Source organism: Rutilus rutilus (genome assembly GCF_951802725.1).
Source record: "Rutilus rutilus genome assembly, chromosome: 3".
Classification (NCBI taxonomy): Eukaryota; Metazoa; Chordata; class Actinopteri; order Cypriniformes; family Leuciscidae; genus Rutilus; species Rutilus rutilus.
Window position 1 is genome coordinate 1,811,922 of NC_140211.1, and position 20,000 is coordinate 1,831,921.

At 38.8% G+C, this 20,000-nt stretch overlaps 2 protein-coding genes across 2 annotated transcripts in view; one reads left to right on the forward strand and one right to left on the reverse strand.

Moving 5' to 3' along the window:
* Nucleotides 1–13,917, forward strand: part of lpcat4 (lysophosphatidylcholine acyltransferase 4) — a 16,148-nt gene extending 2,231 nt beyond the window's left edge. Inside the window, exons 2-13 of the mRNA XM_084404986.1 lie at nucleotides 4,431–4,794; nucleotides 5,281–5,393; nucleotides 5,726–5,786; nucleotides 6,055–6,113; nucleotides 6,506–6,540; nucleotides 6,762–6,816; nucleotides 6,916–6,998; nucleotides 10,658–10,783; nucleotides 10,900–11,053; nucleotides 11,165–11,257; nucleotides 12,601–12,736; nucleotides 13,402–13,917. Coding sequence (XP_084261112.1) covers nucleotides 4,431–4,794; nucleotides 5,281–5,393; nucleotides 5,726–5,786; nucleotides 6,055–6,113; nucleotides 6,506–6,540; nucleotides 6,762–6,816; nucleotides 6,916–6,998; nucleotides 10,658–10,783; nucleotides 10,900–11,053; nucleotides 11,165–11,257; nucleotides 12,601–12,736; nucleotides 13,402–13,574 — 1,452 coding nt within the window. The 3' untranslated portion in view covers nucleotides 13,575–13,917. The remainder of the gene's footprint in view (nucleotides 1–4,430; nucleotides 4,795–5,280; nucleotides 5,394–5,725; nucleotides 5,787–6,054; nucleotides 6,114–6,505; nucleotides 6,541–6,761; nucleotides 6,817–6,915; nucleotides 6,999–10,657; nucleotides 10,784–10,899; nucleotides 11,054–11,164; nucleotides 11,258–12,600; nucleotides 12,737–13,401) is intronic.
* A 914-nt stretch (nucleotides 13,918–14,831) lies between these two features.
* The window catches only part of LOC311288429 (uncharacterized protein), a gene marked incomplete at its 5' end in the record, with an annotated part of 9,707 nt that continues 4,538 nt past the window's right edge, over nucleotides 14,832–20,000 (reverse strand). The window contains 3 exons of the mRNA XM_084405850.1: nucleotides 14,832–15,908; nucleotides 17,040–17,245; nucleotides 18,982–19,049. Of these exons, the coding sequence (XP_084261976.1) occupies nucleotides 14,862–15,908; nucleotides 17,040–17,245; nucleotides 18,982–19,049 (1,321 nt within the window). The 3' untranslated portion in view covers nucleotides 14,832–14,861. The remainder of the gene's footprint in view (nucleotides 15,909–17,039; nucleotides 17,246–18,981; nucleotides 19,050–20,000) is intronic.

Here is a 20,000-nt window from a genome sequence, read left to right on the forward strand (position 1 = left end):
TGTCAATAAAATACAATTATTAAATAATGAAATTTTTTAATAATTAAAAACAAACAATTTTTTGAGTTTGCCAACAAGCACACTGCAAAACACAGCTATACAGCATAGTTCAAAACATAATAATAATGAGTCTCAGAACTCAGTCTTTATTCACCCTTTTCTCATGGTTTCTCAATAGAATTCATAAAAGTAATAAATATTATATCATAGTTCTAATTGTAACGCAATGTGACAACATGCCCCGCCTGCACAACTGGGATTTAAACAGATAATAACAGATTGGAGATTAAAATAATATCAGATGTGTATAATTTTAAATAAATACGAAAAACAGAGATGAAAAAATTACTTCAGTAGGAAATGTACTTTTCTATATAAATATTCTGTGATATTTTCCAAAGATTTTTTTAATTTTGGCGCATTTTTTTTTCTCTATATAGTTTTGATATGGCAACTAGTAAATACACTAAGTTTTGTCATGCTGGCATGTGTGGAAAGTTTTAAAACAAGTGTGTTACAACGAGCCCCGAGTTAGTTTGTGCCCCACTCACCCCTACGTGGGAACGTTAAACACGTACAGATAACATTTCTCCAACTGACAAATTTATGTTGGTAAAACATTATTGGAACAGTGATTTGCAAGGTTTCTAAAATGTTAAAATGCCCAGTCCAGAGTTTACAAATGTTCAATCATTACACAGCACTGAGTCAGGGGTCACTGGATTCAGGCTCTTGTGTTGTGCTGGTTTTGTTGGACCTGAGCGTGGCGTTTGATACCATTGACCACAACATTCTTCTTCAACCGCTAGAATGTACTACAGTTGTTTTCTTCTTACCTCAAGAATAGGACTTTTTCTGTAAATTTAGGGAAATTTTCTTCATCATCCGCACCTGTTTTGTGTGGTGTTCCCCAGGGCTCTGTTTTGGGACCTTTATCGTTTTCCCTTTATATGCTTCCCTTCACCCACATTTTTTCAGAAATACAACATTTCATATCACTGTTATGCGGAAGATTCTCAGTTATACCTTTCAGTAAGGCTTGACACCACAGTTTCATTCCATGTAAATGATATCAAGAGGTGGATGACACAGTTTCCTGCAGCTAAATGAGGATAAAACATATAGGTTTTAATTCTAGGTTGTTACAGGACACATTAAGACTGATTAGACTTTTATGACCCAGAAGGAATTTGCAGAAAGTTGTGACTCTCACTTAATTATTGTTGAGAAGGACAAATAAACCCTTTTAATCCTATATATTCTATATATAACCACTTGAGAAAGGTATTTTATACATATTAAAGGGATAGTTCACCCAAAAATGAAACTTCTGTCATCATTTACTCATCCTCAAGTTGTTCCAAACCTGTATGAGTTTCTTTGTTCTGCTGAACACAAAGGAAGATATTTGGAAGAACGTTTGTAATCAACAGATCTCGGTCCCCATTGACTTCCATAGTAGGAAAATAAAATATACTATGGTAGTCAATGGGGACCGAGATCTGTTTGGTTACAAACATTCTTCCAAATATCTTCCTTTGTGTTCAGCAGAACAAAGAAACTCATACAGGTTTGGAACAACTTGAGGATGAGTAAATGATGACAGAATTTTCATTTTTGGGTGAACTATCCCTTTAAGGTCACATATGTATCATTCTGGGAACCTACTAACTGGTATTTTGATGAGCTGCATGATCATATCATATGTTGATACCTGTGCAACATATTAGTATTACAAGAATCTTTAATAGTTTCTTCATCAGCAACCAATCCAGTTACAAATGCAAACGATCGGCTTGAGACAAAGGATCTTAAAACGTGCCCTCCGAAAGCTTAAGTACGACTGGCTCACTGAACCCCAGGAGGAGAGGCCATCCTCAGAGGTTAAAAAGCCCCCGCACAGGTCTTCTTCAATGAGATCTTCCTCAAAGACGTCACACACTGCTTTAAAGACTTCTGATCTTGTGACACTCTCTAAGCGCTGTACATGCTAAGAAATAATTGGCCATGAAAAATGTCCTTTTCTTAGAATCAATGAGTAATCAAAAGTGTTCGCTGCACAATCTGATTAGTTGATTGTAATATTAATTAAGCTTAATCAAGTTAATCCGATTAACTGATCCAAATATTCATAATTAATCATAAGTTATGATTTATTATTAATATTTCCCCTTTGAGCTAATTTGTTACACTAGTCTCCCTCAATCTCCAAGACTTTGGATTGGGTCTAAAAAGAGGGACCATAAAAAAAAAAAAAAAATAGACTCTACAAAGAAGACTTGAGACTTGACTTGAGAGTCGACATGAAGACGACTTGAGATTTGATATAAAGAAGACTTGAGACTCGACATGAAGAAGACTTGAGACTCGACATGAAGAAGACTTGAGACTCGACATGAAGAAGACTTGAGACTCGACATGAAGAAGACTTGAGACTCGACATGAAGAAGACTTGAGACTCGACATGAAGAAGACTTGAGACCAGACATGAAGACGACTTGAGACTCGTCATGAAGAAGACTTGAGACTTGACTCAACATAAAGAAGACTTGAGATCGACATGAAGAAGACTTGAGACTCGACATGAAGAAGACTTGAGACTTGACATGAAGAAGACTTGAGACTCGACATGAAGAAGACTTAAGACTTGAGACTCGACATGAAGAAGACTTGAGACTCGACATGAAGAAGACTTGAGACCAGACATGAAGACGACTTGAGACTCGTCATGAAGAAGACTTGAGACTTGACTCAACATAAAGAAGACTTGAGATCGACATGAAGAAGACTTGAGACTCGACATGAAGAAGACTTGAGACTTGACATGAAGAAGACTTGAGACTCGACATGAAGAAGACTTGAGACTTGACTCAACATAAAGAAGACTTGAGATCGACATGAAGAAGACTTGAGACTCGACATGAAGAAGACTTGGGACTTGACATGAAGAAGACTTGAGACTCGACATGAAGAAGACTTGAGACTTGACTCGACATAAAGAAGACTTGAGACTCGACATAAAGAAGACTTGAGACTTGACTCGACATGAAGAAGACTTGAGACTCGACATGAAGAAGACTTGAGACTCGACATGAAGAAGACTTGAGACTCGACATGAAGAAGACTTGAGACTCGACATGAAGAAGACTTGAGACTCGACATGAAGAAGACTTGAGACTCGACATGAAGAAGACTTGAGACTCGACATGAAGAAGACTTGAGACTCGACATGAAGAAGACTTGAGACTTGACTCGACATAAAGAAGACTTGAGACTCGACATAAAGAAGACTTGAGACTTGACTCGACATGAAGAAGACTTGAGACTCGACATGAAGAAGACTTGAGACTCGACATGAAGAAGACTTGAGACTCGACATGAAGAAGACTTGAGACTCGACATGAAGAAGACTTGAGACTCGACATGAAGAAGACTTGAGACTTGACTCGACATAAAGAAGACTTGAGACTCGACATGAAGAAGACTTGAGACTCGACATGAAGAAGACTTGAGACTCGACATGAAGACTACTTGAGATTTGACATAAAGAAGACTTGAGACTCGACATGTCTCAAGTCTCTCTCAAGACTCAACATGAAGATTTGACACTCGACTTGAGACTCGGCATAAAGACGACTTGAGACTCGACTTGAGACTCGACATAAAGAAGATTTGCGACGTGACATGAAGACTTGAGACTCAACATAAAGACTTGCGACTCGACATGACATGAAGACTTGAGACTCGACATAAAGAAGACTTGCAACTCGACTTGAGACTCGATATGTCTCAAGTCTTCTCTCTCAAGACTCGACGAGACTCAACATGAAGAATTGAGACTCGACTTGAGACTTGACATAAAGAAGACTTGAGACTCGACATGACAAAGAACTCGACATGTCTCAAGTCTTCTCTCTGAAGACTCGACAAGAGACTCGATATAAAGAAGATTTGAGACTCGACTTGAGACTTGACATAAAGAAGACTTGAGACTCGACATGACATAAAGAACTCGACATGTCTCAAGTCTTCTCTCTGAAGACTCGACAAGAGACTCGATATAAAGAAGATTTGAGACTCGACTTGAGACTTGACATGAAGACTTGAGACTCGACATGACATAAAGAAGACTTGAGACTCGACATAAAGAAGACTTGCAATTCGACTTGAGACTCGACATGTCTCAAGTCTTTTCTCTGAAGACTCGATAAGAGAATCGACATAAAGAAGACTTGAGACTCGACATGAAACACGACATAATGTCGAGTAATGTCTGAATTAAAGAAGTCTGAATTATGACATAATGTCTGAATTAAAGAAGACTTAAGACTCGACATGAGACTCAACATGACATGAAGACTTGAGACTCGACTTAAACTTGAGCCATGTGACTTATCTGACCAATGACACGCTTCTGATGTCTCTCTCAGGGCCTCATTCTGGGCGTGGTCCTGTTTCCGGTCCGCGTCACCCTCGCCACCCTCTTCTTCCTGCTCATGTGGCCCATCGCTCGCCTGCGATTGGCCGGCCTGTCGGAGGCGGAGCGGGCAGAGCCTGTGCAGGGATGGCGTCGCGGGCTCTTCCACCACATCATACTCTTCCTCAGCCGGGCCGTCTTCTTCTCCGTGGGCTTCTTGTGGATTAAGGTCCGAGGGCGTCAGGCGGGCCTGAGGGAAGCTCCGGTCTTGGCCGTGGCGCCTCACAGCGGGTTCCTGGACATGCTGGTTCTGTGCGCGACGGGCCTGCCCACCGTTGTGTCTCGATCCGAGAACTCCAAACTCCCTGTTGTAGGAGGTGAGCTGAAGGGGCTGGAACTGAACCAATGCTTTCAGAAAGCGCTGCATTGATGATGTATTTCTGTATTTATATTTACCCTGCTTCCCCCAACAAACTCAACAGGACTTTCCATTGGGTCAGAAAATAAACTTTGTTTACAAAGTTTATGATTCTTCTTACACGTTTTGTTCATCGTGATAATTTTCTGAAATTAACACAATTCTTGAAGCATAAAAAAAAAAAAAAAAACATAAATGTATGACTTCACTGAGCTTCATCAACTCCTTCACTCTTTATTTACATTTATTTTCCCTGAAAGTTTGGGCTTTAAGTTTTAGTAGACTATAATAACCCTGGTTGTTTGTAACTTTTGGATAAAAGCTTTTGCTAAATGAATAAATGGATACCAAGTTTTACTGTATTTGTGGATCATTTTTGTAAAATTCTGTTCAAACTATTCAAACACACATTTGAAATCTGTGATAATCTGTGTGTCCGTCCCAGCACTGTTGGAGTTTAATCAGGCGGTGTTGGTGAATCGGAAAGATCCTGAATCCAGGAAGAAATGTGTGTCTCAGATCCGAGAGAGAGTCACATCAGACGGCCGCTGGCCTCAGGTACACTCACTCACTCACACACACACACACACACACACACACACACACACACACACACACACTCACTCACTCACTCACTCACTCACTCACTCACTCACTCACTCTGACACACTCACTCACTCACTCACTCACTCACATATACACACACACTCACTCTCTCACACACACACTCACTCTCTCACTCACACACACACACACACACACACACACACTCACACACACACACACACACACACACACACACACACACTGTGACTCAACAGCTCCTGTGTAACACGTTTGTCACGTCCTGTTGTGTTTGATCTCATTTTGTGCTCCATTTCTCTCGGCAGATGCTCATGTTTCCAGAGGGAACAACTACTAATGGCCGAGCTCTTCTCAAATTCAAACCTGGTACGAACACACACACACACACACACACACACACACACACACACACACACACACACACACACACACACACACACACACACACACTTTATATTCACATAGAAAACAGCTGTTTTACATTGTAATCATATTTCACTGTTTGTACTGTATTTTTGATCAAATAAACGCAGCCTTGGTGAGCAGAAGAGACTCAGACACATTAAAAAAATAAAGTAATAATTCTGGAATTATTGATTTTAGTTTTTGTGTGAATATCGTGTCGTGTGAACAGGTGCGTTTCTGGCTGGAGTTCCTGTTCAGCCCGTCTTGCTTCACTATCCCAGTGAACCGGTGAGTCTGCAGCAGAAATGCCTTCGCCGGCTAAAATTAGCAGCGATGATGTAACAGACAACCACGTGATGACTGTATGTGTATATATATATATGCTCGACTGAAGCTGAAATAGATGATGAGAGCACAGGACATTAAAACCACACTCATTCTCAAATCCTCATATATATATATATATACACACACACATTGCGATTTTATCGATTTGACAGCACTAGATTAATATATATATATATATATATATGTATATGTTATATGTATGTATACATGTATATGAGAGTGAATGTGTGTGTGTGTGTAAGAGAGAGTGTGTGTGTGTGTGTGTGTGTGTGTGTGTGTGTGTATTTCACACTTATATATACATATATAAAACATTCCTTAAATCTTTGCAGGACACAGTTCGGTGGACTTGGAAAGGATTGTCGTGGTAAGAATAATAATAATAATTTTTATTTTTGATATATTTGTATTTTGTTATACGTTATATTTATTCTTTTTTTATGTATTGATTATATATTTATTAATAATGACAAAGATCAAAAGAAACAATTTTGCTCTTAAGTAAATACAGTTAGACTTTGTGTATGAATAGACTTGAGATCAGTTTGTGTCTCTGTTGTTCTGATGGTCCTGGTTTCGTCTCCTCAGGCTCGGCGCTCTCTGGCACACCACCTCTCAGATCTACACCAGCGTTACTGTGGAGGTGGGCGGACTTCATTTGATTGACACGAACGAGAGCCAATCACAGCTGTGACCAATAGAATCTCACTCAGTAATCCTTCTCTGCTCTGACTGGTTCTAGTTCCTGCCCGTCTACACGCCATCACAGGAGGAGAAGGAAAACCCGGACTTATATGCTGAGAATGTACAGAAACTCATGGCCAAGTGAGTCACGAGACACGCGCTCACAGTGGAACCATATACAGCTGTAATGCACATGACTCATCCCCACTGCAAATCAGGTTTATTGGCAAAATGTACAGACTTTCAGCTGTTTGAAATGAACAAATCAAACAAAAGTAAGTGAAATAGCTCAACACAACAAATGTTTTAAGTGAAAATGCAACTTTTAATGACTTTTTCAGTCTCAAAATTATTCCACCCCCTGACAAGGATCCCTCGCAGCAGCAGGACAACAGGTGTTGTCTCATTAATCAAGGGCTTCATTAGCTGCACCAGGTGTGCTTGAGCTAGAACACATGAAATATCTGAACTGGCGAGGTTTGTTGAGTGTCACATATGACTGCAAGTTAGAAATATGAAATATAAGTCAAAAGAATGGTCCAGAAAGTTAAGAACAGACATCATCGCCCTTCACAAACAAGGAACAGGATACAAAAAGTTAGCGAAGGCACTAAATGTTCCTAGAGACACCGTTGCTACGGTCAAAGTTAAAGGCCCCCTGAAATCAAAATGTAAGTTTGTAGCTTTTAGTATGAACATGTTAGCCTCAAGTTATGAATGAGCTGCTGTGTTCCAAAACTATGACAAAATTCACGTTTAGGAGATATAAGCTTTTAAAATGACAGTCTCTCACTTCGGCTAAAATGGGTCACAGATTTTTATGACATCAGCTTCTCATCACATCTTCTGTCCAATCAAATGCTCTCTAGAATATAAAGCTCCGCCCCCTCTGCTATAAACACCACCTGCCCGAAGTGACCGTCGACACGTAACGGAGCAGTGTGTGTTAGAGATGTGTGTTCGGTTGCTCAAACGCTCGAGTTATATTCCGTTGTCCAACTGTACGTTGGTTAAGAGTTAAATATATTACTATTGAATCCATCGTTTTCATCAGCGCTCAGATTCATTTCCATGGTGTTGTCGAGTACGACTCGCAGTCTGAGGGAAACTAAACGCTATTGGCTATTTGAAAAGGGGGAGGAGCCATTCAATATGTCCCGCCTTAGCTTCCTGTTTCAGTGGAAATTACGTCAACGCATCAAACAATCCTGCGCTAAACACATGCCAGAACTCCAGGAATACACCACTAATGAGCCAAGCGCACAAGAAAAGTGCTCAAAATCATATAAATAAGCCATAGAAGTTTTGGGATTCTGTTCTGTGGAGCGATGGAACTGTACCTCTTGGTCCCTCTGGATCAGCGGTGTGTCTGGAGGAGGAAGGATGAAGCCTCAGCTGTGAAGAACACTGTGGATCAGTGATGGACATGGTCTACGGTTCAGCATGGTGGATCAGTGATGCTCTGCGGCTGATTTATATCCTCCGGCTCTGGAATCCTGCAGCGTGAGGAAGGAGAGATGGATCCACTGAAGTATCAGGAGATCCTAGGAGAAAACCTCATGGACCTTCCAACATGACCGTGATCCCAAGCATTCCTCAGATTCCACTCAGGCTTGGGTCCAGAAGATGTCCTGGGAGATACAGTGACATCACAGTCACATGACCTGAACCCCATAGAAAATCTCTGGTGGGATTTGAAGAAGGCCAGGATTATCCCTGAACTGGAGGCCGTTGCTCATGAGGAACGGGCTCAGATCCCTGTTGTCTGGTTATACACCTCGTCTGCAGCAGAAGTGTGTTCTGCTGAGTGCTGAAGATGCTTGACGTGAAGGGGGTGAATAATTTTGAGGCTGCAGAAGTCATTAAAAGTTGCATTTTCAGTTGAATTTGGAGAAACCACTTGAAACATTTGTTGTGTTGAGCTACTTCAGATACTTTTGTTTGATCTGTTCATTGCAAACAGCTGGAAGTCTGTACATGTTCCCAATAAACCTGATTTGCAATCGGGGGGTGAATAATTTTAATCACGCTTCACAAAGACAGCAGCTTTTACATTAGCATGCTGCTAAACTAACCACAGTTAGTGAATCGTGCATTCATAATCACAGGATTTACCTATATTTTATACATTATTTCTGATATTTAACTAAAAATATGTATAATGGGTCTCATTCATGAAACACGAGCAGAACGAATTTTTGTGTAAATCATGTGTAAAGTGGTTCTGGCGTATATTTTCGGCTTCATTAAAATGTTCGTATTTTCCAAATGTTAGTCGGTACGAAAGAAATCTACACCTGCTCCCAGCCACTCGTAAATAGTGCGTTTAACATCCGAACGTTTTGCTCATTAATAAGGCTGCATTTTAATTCACCTTAATCGGGGACATGTTTACACAGCATTTTGAAAAAAATATTATATGTAGTAATTACATACGTTTTTTCTTTTTACTTTTATTACGAGAGCCAGTAATAGCATTAGGAACACAAGTCCGCAAGTCTTTTTATTATTTATTTTTTATATTCAAGCTGTTTATTCTTTTTTTTTTACAAGTCCGCAAGTCACAAGTGTTGCAGTCAAGCTTCATGTCGAACCGTTTTCTTTTCACTTCTGGGACTGTTCGATTAACAGATGAAACTCCATTAACTGCATCTGTAATATGCTGCTTAATAAAAAAGCATTATTACCTAAAAAATCCTTTTTTTAGGACCTGATACGCCACTATGTACGCTTGAAAATAAAATGTGCCGTTTTGAATGAACTTCTGATAATAAAACTTCAATTTCTGCATCTGAGAAATTTCTTTTCTTCATTCGCTTTTGAGAAGACATGTGGAAATCCTTCGTTTGGTGTTATAATTATGATGCCCATATATAGTTGTCAGTCGGTTTTAATGGGCGGGATTTATGGTAATTGAGAGAATGAGCATGCATGCACATCCCATTTACGACTGATTGGAATTCATTAATACACACACACACACACACACACACATTTCACTATCAAATCTGACGTTTACGAAGTATTTGTGAATCAGGAGAAGAATTTTCGGGAATGTCTCTTTACGCGCAAATCACTCGTATATTTACGAATGTTTCATGAATGAGACCCAATGTGTGCAACAGGGTTAGTATCATAAACTAAAACCATTAAAAATTGTAATAAGTTTTATTTTATTTTCAACTATTTCTAATTTTCATTTAGATTAACTTCATGTAAATAAAAATAAACATTATATAGACATAAAAAAAACAATAAAAATGACAATAATACAACATATTTATTACAATTGAAATTGAAAAAAATATATTTTTTTTATAGTATTATTTATATTCTACTATTATAGTATTTATTAATATTTTGAGATTTTGTTTTTATACCAAAATATGTTTTTTTTTAATTTAATCTTAGTTTAAGTTTTAGAAGTTAGCAAAATTGTATAATTGTTTTGCGCTTTTGCCTTTTATACAGTATATTTCTTTTTATTTTAGTTTCAGTAATTGTGGAACTTCAACTTATTTTAGTTCAGTTTGTTGCCACAGCAACATTTTAAGTTTTTCATCTAGTGATATAATTTAATTTTATTTCCGCTTTATTTTAACTAACAAAAATGATTTTGAATAGTTTATTAAGTTATTAAAAATAACAAGTGGTATTCGAGGTAATTCTGGTTAATTCAAGTTCAAGATGACCTAGACAAATCTACAGTTCCAATAACGTTAACTATATAATTAGTGTACGTTAATAGTGTACGTTGTATTTGACCTGTAATATTGATATTGATATTGTCGTATTCCCAGAGCTCTCTGTGTTCCCGCCACGGATTATGTGATGGAGGGACGCTTTCCTGTTAAAAAGCTTGGAAACCTTTCGCTTCCACTGGAACCTCCGGCTCAGGACACACTCAAACTGCTCCATAAACACGGGTGTGTGTGTGTGTGTGTCAATTTCTGTGTGAGAGTGTGTGTGTGTGTGAGAGAGTGTGTGTGTTCAGTATCTGTCCACCCGTTTGTCTCACACTCTTTCATCTCCTCTTCCTCAGTCTCACGAACGCTCGAGTGGAGACCGTGATGAACGACATGATTGACAGCTGTCACTCAGGCCAGAGCGCCATGGTAACAGCCGATCACCTGACCTCTATTTTGGGGCTCAAGGACAGAAAGACGGCAGTGAAGATCTGCTCGCTTTACTCAAAGGTAATGGTGTGTGTGTGTGAGAGAGAGAGAGAGAGAGAGAGAGAGAGAGAGAGATTCGCTCTTATACAAAGCAACTTACAAATGATGAGGTGTGTATTTGTGTGTTTGCAGGATGATACGGTGGACATGAGGCAGGTTTGTCTGAGTGTGTCGGCCGTGTCTGGCTTCAGGAGTCTGGAGTCTCTCATACACACGGCGTTCACGGTGAGTGTGTGTTCATGGGTGTGTCGCGTCATAAACTGGTGTTACACAAGCTGTTTGTTCCGGCTGTACGTTACACAGGAGTGCTGGTTAGTACTGACAGCAGGGCCAGAAACGCTCTCCGTCCAGGTGTTCAGTGGCTTTAACGCATGTTTGAGACGCACATCTTCCCACATTTGTAATGAGAATCATTTATAAATCCATTTACAAAAAAACAAGAAGGTGTCGCTGCAGTTTCACACCCAAATAAAAGCTTTATGGTTTAATGCTTTGAATGCAAATAAATGATGAAGACAGTAATACATATTATCATTTATTATATAATTTACACTAATATAAATATATAATATTAATATTGTAAAATGAAAAAAATATTATTATTATTATTATTATTAAAAAAAAATGTTTACAGTTCAATAATATCAGTTTCAATAAAAATATATTTCTTTATTAATTTGTTTCATAAAATTGTTTACTAATAAAAACCTAAAAATAATAATAATTAATCCTGTCACGATACACAACCATATATAATACATTTATTACAAATAAAAATAGGCCCTTTAATTCTGTGAAAATGTACATTATTTATATATTTAGTTATTTATAATGTAATATAACTGCAATATAATTGAGCTTATTTGGATGGCAAAATGTAATAGAAATTGCGCAATTATTGCGGTTTTCTCCGATAATTTCTCCATTTTATTGTTCCATAAAAACAACAGTGGAAAGAGATTTAATTTAAAACTTAATAAAAAAAAAAAATTGGGATTCACCGATATGAACATTTACGGCCAATAACGATAATTCTTTATATCTGAAAGCTGAAAACCGATATATTGGCCGATAAATCTAAATCCAAATTTTTATAATGTTAAAATCCACAATTATAATCTTCTCGTTATAATTTCATGCAGCCGATATGACAGACTTGCACTACTTTTACTTCTCTATTTTTGTTAATTCTCCTTTTTTAAGTGATTCCAATCATATTTCAAGCGATTCAAAACCATCATAAGTGACTCAGCCGAAGGAAATAATACATTATTTGTCAGCTTTAATATATCGGCCAATCAGACCGATAACAGTGCCATTAAAAATTAACATATATCGGTCGATACCGATACTGTGCCGATATATCGTGCATCCCTAAAAACAGTATATGGCAAAATAATCTCAATATGATTTTTGGGTGATATTCATGCAATTAGATTTCCCCCCCCCCCACAATTCATTCTGTCTGTTTTCAATTAAATCATGCGAAAAATAGTAATGGCCGGTAGAGTTTCTCAATGTAACGCATTCCTCAAGAGTTTGAATCCTAATTTGCCGTCTGTTCGCAGTGGTTCGACACGGACCGGGATGGGTTTCTGAGCGCAGACGACCTGTCCGGCCTGATGGGGGCGCTGGTGGGAATCCCGCAGTACAGTATAGGAGAGATGTTCTCAGCGCTGACCACCAGGGGGCGACCTACTGAGGGTAAAAAACCTTTGTTGTAAAATGGAACGGTCTAGCCTATAAACGACTGCTTTTTTAAACACGTTTGTGTTTAAAGTTATTACATATCCTGACCACAAAACAGGGTTTACAACCTGTCTGTACATATCTATAAAATCACATCTTAGTTTTATTGTCAATAATTGTATCCCATAAAGCTCATCTTTAATCACCAAAATGACATATTTAAATGTTTTTTCCTTGAAAAAAAATCTCCATGCCTTAAAATATCTTGAATGTAACTCGACACCCTCGCCTCATTTAGTATGCGCTGTTCTATGTATATGCAAATGAGCCCCGCCTCCACTCACTCACTCAGCTCAGAGATCCACTGGTTGACGATCACACGTTGATCTGATTGGTTACAAGGTAGTTTGTGACGTCAGAAACACCAGCGATTTCAAAGCGTGTTTTTGAGACTGTCTTTGGTTCACTGCAGTTTTAAGGAGGAAATACTCAGCAATGGTGTCGACTTATGAACTTACACATTGTCTTAAAGCAGATTAAAAACACCACATAGACATGCGATGCACCCAATACAGATGAAACCCAACACTTCTAATGCGGCCTAATCTTTATTCAGCTAAGATGATAGGGGTGATATTTTAATATCGAATGCTAACTGGTTTTGTATTCTTCTCCTAAAGCTTCTCTGCAGGACTTGTTGATGACGCATCCAGTTTATCGGAAAGTCTTTACAGAGTATCTCCGTTCCAATGGGCTCGCTGACGGAAATCACAATGGCATTCCCAATGGGAAGCTCAACTGCAACAACGGGATTTATAACGGCTACGGGTCGACCAATAGGAAGTCAGACTGAGGACTCGGTAGCAATGTCGCAATACTGGAACGAACGTCCCACTGCATGTGCAATAACTGTGAGATATGAAGCTGTGTGTGAAAGGGTTACGTTTACTATCTGGACGCTGGGAATGACGCTGTGAGAATATAACACTAAATGAATGTGCCTTGGAACAAGTACCTATATATATATATTTTATAAATGATTATGCTTGAAGGATCTGTATGTGTATTTAAAAGTGTATATTTTTGTCATTTTAAACTGTAAATTGGAAAAACCAAACGCATTTGTACTGTCAAAGACTTCAGCTGATGTGTCATATTATTTTATACTTTAATATATTAAAAATCTTAAATGAAGACGTGATGATTCCTGTCTTTATTCGAACCTTTATTCGTTTGCACGAGTTTTGGTGGTTTGATCGTCGGCTCTTCTACTCTTGTCCTGTTTTTCTGACCTTACACTGTGTGTGTATTTATAGTTTGTTTTTCTAAGTTTCTTATATTGGAAAAACCATCAGATTTCTGCTGACGTCATATTATTTTAATGTTTAATAATATTAAAAAAAATTCTCCCTTAAAACTCATCTTTGATCACCATAAAAGACAAAATCTTCATGCCTTAAAATAGCTTGAATGTTACTCGACACCGTCACCTCATTTATTATTCATGAATATGCAAATTAGCCCCGCCCCCACTCACGTCAGCTCAGATTCACTCGGCCGACACGCTGAGGTAAACGCTGCACAAAGTTATCGCTCTTTACAACTTCGGACACAAAACGGTAATTAATATGATTAGCCTTTTGCTTGACTATGTTATCAAACAGTTAATAATGTGCTGCTAATGTTACACAAACCATGTTCCTGAGTCAGCTGCCTTTTCACAATATTGAACAATCATCACTTTGAACAACTCAGAGCGTCACTGTAGAAAGGCATATAGCTCATCATAACTTTGTAATATCCATCATACTATATTACTAAACTATATATAATATTATATATATTAAACTATATATTACTATACTATATTGCTAAATCTACCCGATTTTTCATATCAACATAAAAATATACCGGGATAAACAGGAATCTCTGGAAACTCCCCTACTAGAATGCTGTTAATGATATGCTGAAGCCCGCCGCCACGTTGATCTGATTGGTTAAGGTAGTTTGTGACGTCAGGAACACCAGCGATTTCAAACCGTTTCAAAAAGTCTTAAATGCAGTTTTAAGCAGAAAATACTCTGAGAGTTTAAATAAAGACGTGATGTTTCCTGTGGTTCATTTGTATGTTTATTATGCCTTAAGTGGGTTTTTCGTTACATTCCTCCACCTTGAACCTTCTCAAGCGTCTTCGTTCGGGGTACGGGTGGGTTTTGGTCTCGTCTCGTGCGGTCGGAAAACCATCTCCGTTCTCTCCAATGGCCCATTTTTGCCGCTCTTTTCCATCGCTTCTTTCTGCTTGCGTCGTTCGTCGACTCTCTACATGAGATCTGAGATCCGTACGTTGCCGTAATTGCTCTTTTTCTGTGATTGTTTTGAATACATCAGTTTCTTTCGCTGCATGTTTGGTTGCTGATCTTCGTTGACCGTCCTGAGTCTTTCTCTTCCTCTTGTTTTCAGCTGTGGTCGGCCTTTTATCGTCGGTCGTGATCTTTTCCTGCTTCCGTCTTCTACGTCGTCTCTTCTGCTTTTTGTTCCGGTTTACGTTCTTTCCCTCGGACGTGTCCTTTACGTTTTTCTGTGTTGTCACTGTATTATTTATCATTCCCTGCTGAGAATCGTTGGGAATGTCCGTATCCGTGTTTCTCTTTTCCATTGTGCTACCCATTTCCTCTGTTTTTTGTATGGCCACCAAGTCTTCCTCTCCATCATGCTCAACTCCACCATTCGCAGGGGTTTTTGAATGTTTTATGGAATGCGCAAATGATGCATGATGGGATTTGTAGTTTTGAAGACTGAAGCACTCGGATTGGACGGTGGTTTCAAGTTCAGCGGGGTCGTACAAAGTCTCGCTTTTTCCTCCTGAAGAGTTTCCAGATGGACCCAAGTCTTGGAAAGCCGAATGAATCGTTTCTTGGACCTGGACGCTTTGGGAACTTAATGTTTGAGACTTAACATTTTCCATCCCAGTTGGTGAGGAAATCCGAAATGATTCCTGCGTCATGTGATCTTGAAAAATTGAGCCATTATACTGGCTGAAGTCACACTGTGGAGTCCAATGGGAGCATCCGGCGACTGGCTTGGGAATGCCGCTGGAAAACAAATCCTGGGAATTTTCCTTAAGGACATCAGTGAGGTTGTGATCTTCGGAGAAAAGAGAGGTGATGTAGTCCATGTCGAAACCAGCCTGAAAAAGAGAGAAAACACACTTTAAAATGAGAACGCCGGCTCTCGTGTGTGTGTGTGTGAACATGATGGTTATTGTAGTTCTAGACTAAATGTGTGCATTTACTCATAGATATCATATATAAAGGCTAGATGTCTCGTGCGCACTGCTGGCCAATGGAGGTCGACGTCCGCACGTGGCGGCCATCTTGCGACAGTGTACTCGCTCACTACTTCAATGGTGCATGTACTTTTAAATAACCATAACTTGCTAATTTTTCTACCGATTTTCAAACGGTTTGGTTTGTTATAAACGTCAGAGATGTAGTTATGACACTGCATACATACACTGCATACATATGAAAAATTATAACATACATTTTCAAGCATTCGCAATTATAGCCACGTTAATAACGTTTGTAAGAAACCAAACCGTTTGTAAATCCGTCAAGATTTCAGCGAGATAAGAGGATTTGTGTGCGTGCTGATCATTCACCTTAATGCACAGAGCACTGTCACAAGATGGCCGAACGATGATGCCGGAAGTGACTGCGCCATAAGACATCTAGCGTTTATATATGATATCTATGCATTTACTCATCTCACTCGCACAAAAACATTCAGTATTCCTCAAAATGAATAAAATCAGTGAAATGCAGAATCAGAATACTTATGCAAACCTCCAATAACTAAACATGTTAAATAAATCTCACTTTATTGACCAATGTACTTGCTTCTGACCTTCGATGATTCATTTAAACCATAAGCAAAAAATGACTATAGATTTAGAAGTGTTTAAGTTTCTTTTTCTTTTATCCAGAATAACAGCTGAACGGTTTGTTTGAGCGGCGCCCTCTACTGTACAGGAGTGAATCTGCATTTCCTTCAGCCTGAGGATTATTATTTGACTTTTGGTGTGAAAGTGTCTTTACATTTGCTCAAAAATATAACTTTTTTGTTATAAAAAAACAAGCCCAGCCCAGGTGAAAAAAAAAGTAACGCAAGAGTAACGTAACGCATTAATTTTCAAAAAAATAATAATTAGTTACTATTTCAGTGAGTAACGCAAATACTGTAATGCATTACTTTTCAAAGTAACTTTCCCCAACACTGGTTTAGATCATTTAGAAGGATTGATAGGATTTGAATTGACCTCGTTGGTGAATTCGCAGTGGTTTAACAGCTGGTTGAAGTACTGCGCACACACGTCCTCCTCGTCGGCTGCGGTGACCTCTGACCCATCGCTGACCTTTGACCCCAGAGTGTCCATGATCTGTGAGTACTCTGTCAGCGCGCTCTCGGCGAGATCTTCAACCGGCCGCGCCTTTTTAGATCGTTTTCTTGGTTTCTTCACATTACCTGCGCAAGTGACGAGGTTCATTGTTTACTATTTAATAAATAGTTCATCTAATTTTAATAGATGAAGTTTACAGTGGGTACGGAAAGTATTCAGATCCCCTTAAATTTTTCACTCTTTGTTATATTGCAGCCATTTGCTAAAATCATTTAAGTTCATTTTTTCCTCATTATTGTACACACAGCACCCCATATTGACAGAAAAACACAGAATTGTTGACATTTTTGCACATTTATTAAAAAAGAAAAACTGAAATATCACATGGTCCTAAGTATTCAGACCCTTTGCTGTGACACTCATATATTTAACTCAGGTGCTGTCCATTTCTTCTGATCATCCTTGAGATGGTTCTACACCTTCATTTGAGTCCAGCTGTGTTTGATTATACTGATTGGACTTGATTAGGAAAGCCACACACCTGTCTATGTAAGACCTTACAGCTCACAGTGCATGTCAGAGCAAATGAGAATCATGAGGTCAAAGGAACTGCCTGAAGAGCTCAGAGACAGAATTGTGGCAAGGCACAGATCTGGCCAAGGTTACAACAAAAATTTCTGCTGCACTTAAGGTTCCTAAGAGCACAGTGGCCTCCATAATCCTTACATGGAAGACGTTTGGGACGACCAGAACCCTTCCTAGAGCTGCCAAACTGAGCTATCGGGGGAGAAGAGCCTTGGTGAGAGAGGTAAAGAAAAACCCAAAGATCACTGTGGCTGAGCTCCAGAGATGCAGTCGGGAGATGGGAGAAAGTTGTAGTAAGTCAACCATCACTGCAGCCATCCACCAGTCGGGGCTTTATGGCAGAATGGCCCGACGGAAGCCTCTCCTCAGTGCAAGACACATGAAAGCACACCTGAAGGACTCCAAGATTGTGATAAATAAGATTCTCTGGTCTGATGAGACCAAGATAGAACTTTTTGGCCTTAATTCTGTAGAGAAAACCAGGCACTGCTCATCACCTGTCCAATACAGTCTCAACAGTGAAGCATGGTGGTGGCAGCATCATGCTGTGGGGGTGTTTTTCAGCTGCAGGGACAGGACGACTGGTTGCAATCGAGGGAAAGATGAATGCGGCCAAGTACAGGGATATCCTGGATGAAAACCTTCTCCAGAGTGCTCTGGACCTCAGACTGGGCCGAAGGTTCACCTTCCAACAAGACAATGACCCTAAGCACACAGCTAAAATAACGAAGGAGTGGCTTCACAACAACTCTGTGACTGTTCTTGAATGGCCCAGCCAGAGCCCTGACTTAAACCCAATTGAGCATCTCTGGAGAGACCTGAAAATGGCTGTCCACCAACGTTTACCATCCAACCTGACAGAACTGGAGAGCATCTGCAAGGAGGAATGGCAGAGGATACCCAAATCCAGGTGTGAAAAACTTGTTGCATCTTTCCCAAAAAGACTCATGGCTGTATTAGATCAAAAGGGTGCTTCTACTAAATACTGAGCAAAGGGTCTGAATACTTAGGACCATGTGATATTTCAGTTTTTCTTTTTTAATAAATGTGCAAAAATGTCAACAATTCTGTGTTTTTCTGTCAATATGGGGTGCTGTGTGTACAATAATGAGGAAAAAAAAATGAACTTAAATGATTTTAGCAAATGGCTGCAATATAACAAAGAGTGAAAAATTTAAGGGGGTCTGAATACTTTCCGTACCCACTGTAGGTTATAATGTTTTACCAATTAGCATAAATAAAACATGAATTGTGAGCCATTATAATAAATCCTGACCTGTGGGAATCGACTGATCCTCATCAGCTCTGTTGGTGCTCTTGTTCTGTTCTTCCAACTCAATGAACCTAGAGGAGTATAAACAAAAAACTCCAATTGCCGACATCAGTAAATTCCCAAAACCTCTTAAAACCTCTTAAACCTTCTTAAAACCTCTTAACCCCTCTTAAACCCTCTTAAACCATTTTAAACCCTCTTAAAACCTCTTAAACCCTCTTAAAACTTCTTAAACCCTCTTAAAACTTCTTAAAACCTCTTAACCCCTCTTAAACCCTCTTAAACCCTTTTAAACCCTCTTAAACCCTCTTAAAACTTCTTAAACCCTCTTAAAACCTCTTAAACCTTCTTAAACCTTCTTAAAACCTCTTAACCCCTCTTAACCCCTTTTAAACCCTCTTAAAACCTCTTAAAACCTTTTAATCCCTCTTAAACCCTCTTATTTTAGTTTGATAATGTTTTTATTTAATATAAATAATATATTGTATTTTTAGGGGATTTTATGGTACTACATTATATTTACGCTGTATTTATAATTCATTTATTCACTTTTTGAGCATTGACCTGAACATTACATTTTGTACTTAAACTGTGGGTAAATCTTGAACGCTTTAGAGCGACAGACTGAAGTTTGGTCTCTTTTTGAAGACGACACTTGTCAGATTTTTGCAGAAGTGAAAAAAGTTTTAAAAAGTGAACTTAAAAAAAAAGTTAAAGAATTTTACCTTTATTGTTTCGAAAATTGAGATTTTCTATTTTTTGATGAAATATATATTTTCAAAAACATGTATTACTCTAAAGCTGTGAGAAAAGTTGTGTTTCAAATATGATCTTGATATCTCAAAAAATGATCTTTCAGTTCGGCTGCAGTTCCAAACGCTTCCACTAGAGGAAACTCGTCTCATTCATTTCCAATGCGCTCGTTTCTGACCGCGAGGAGCACAAGTGTGACTATTATACACAGGACCATTTAACCTTTTCGAATTATCCATGATTTTTTCGTGTGCGTTTACATAACAAGT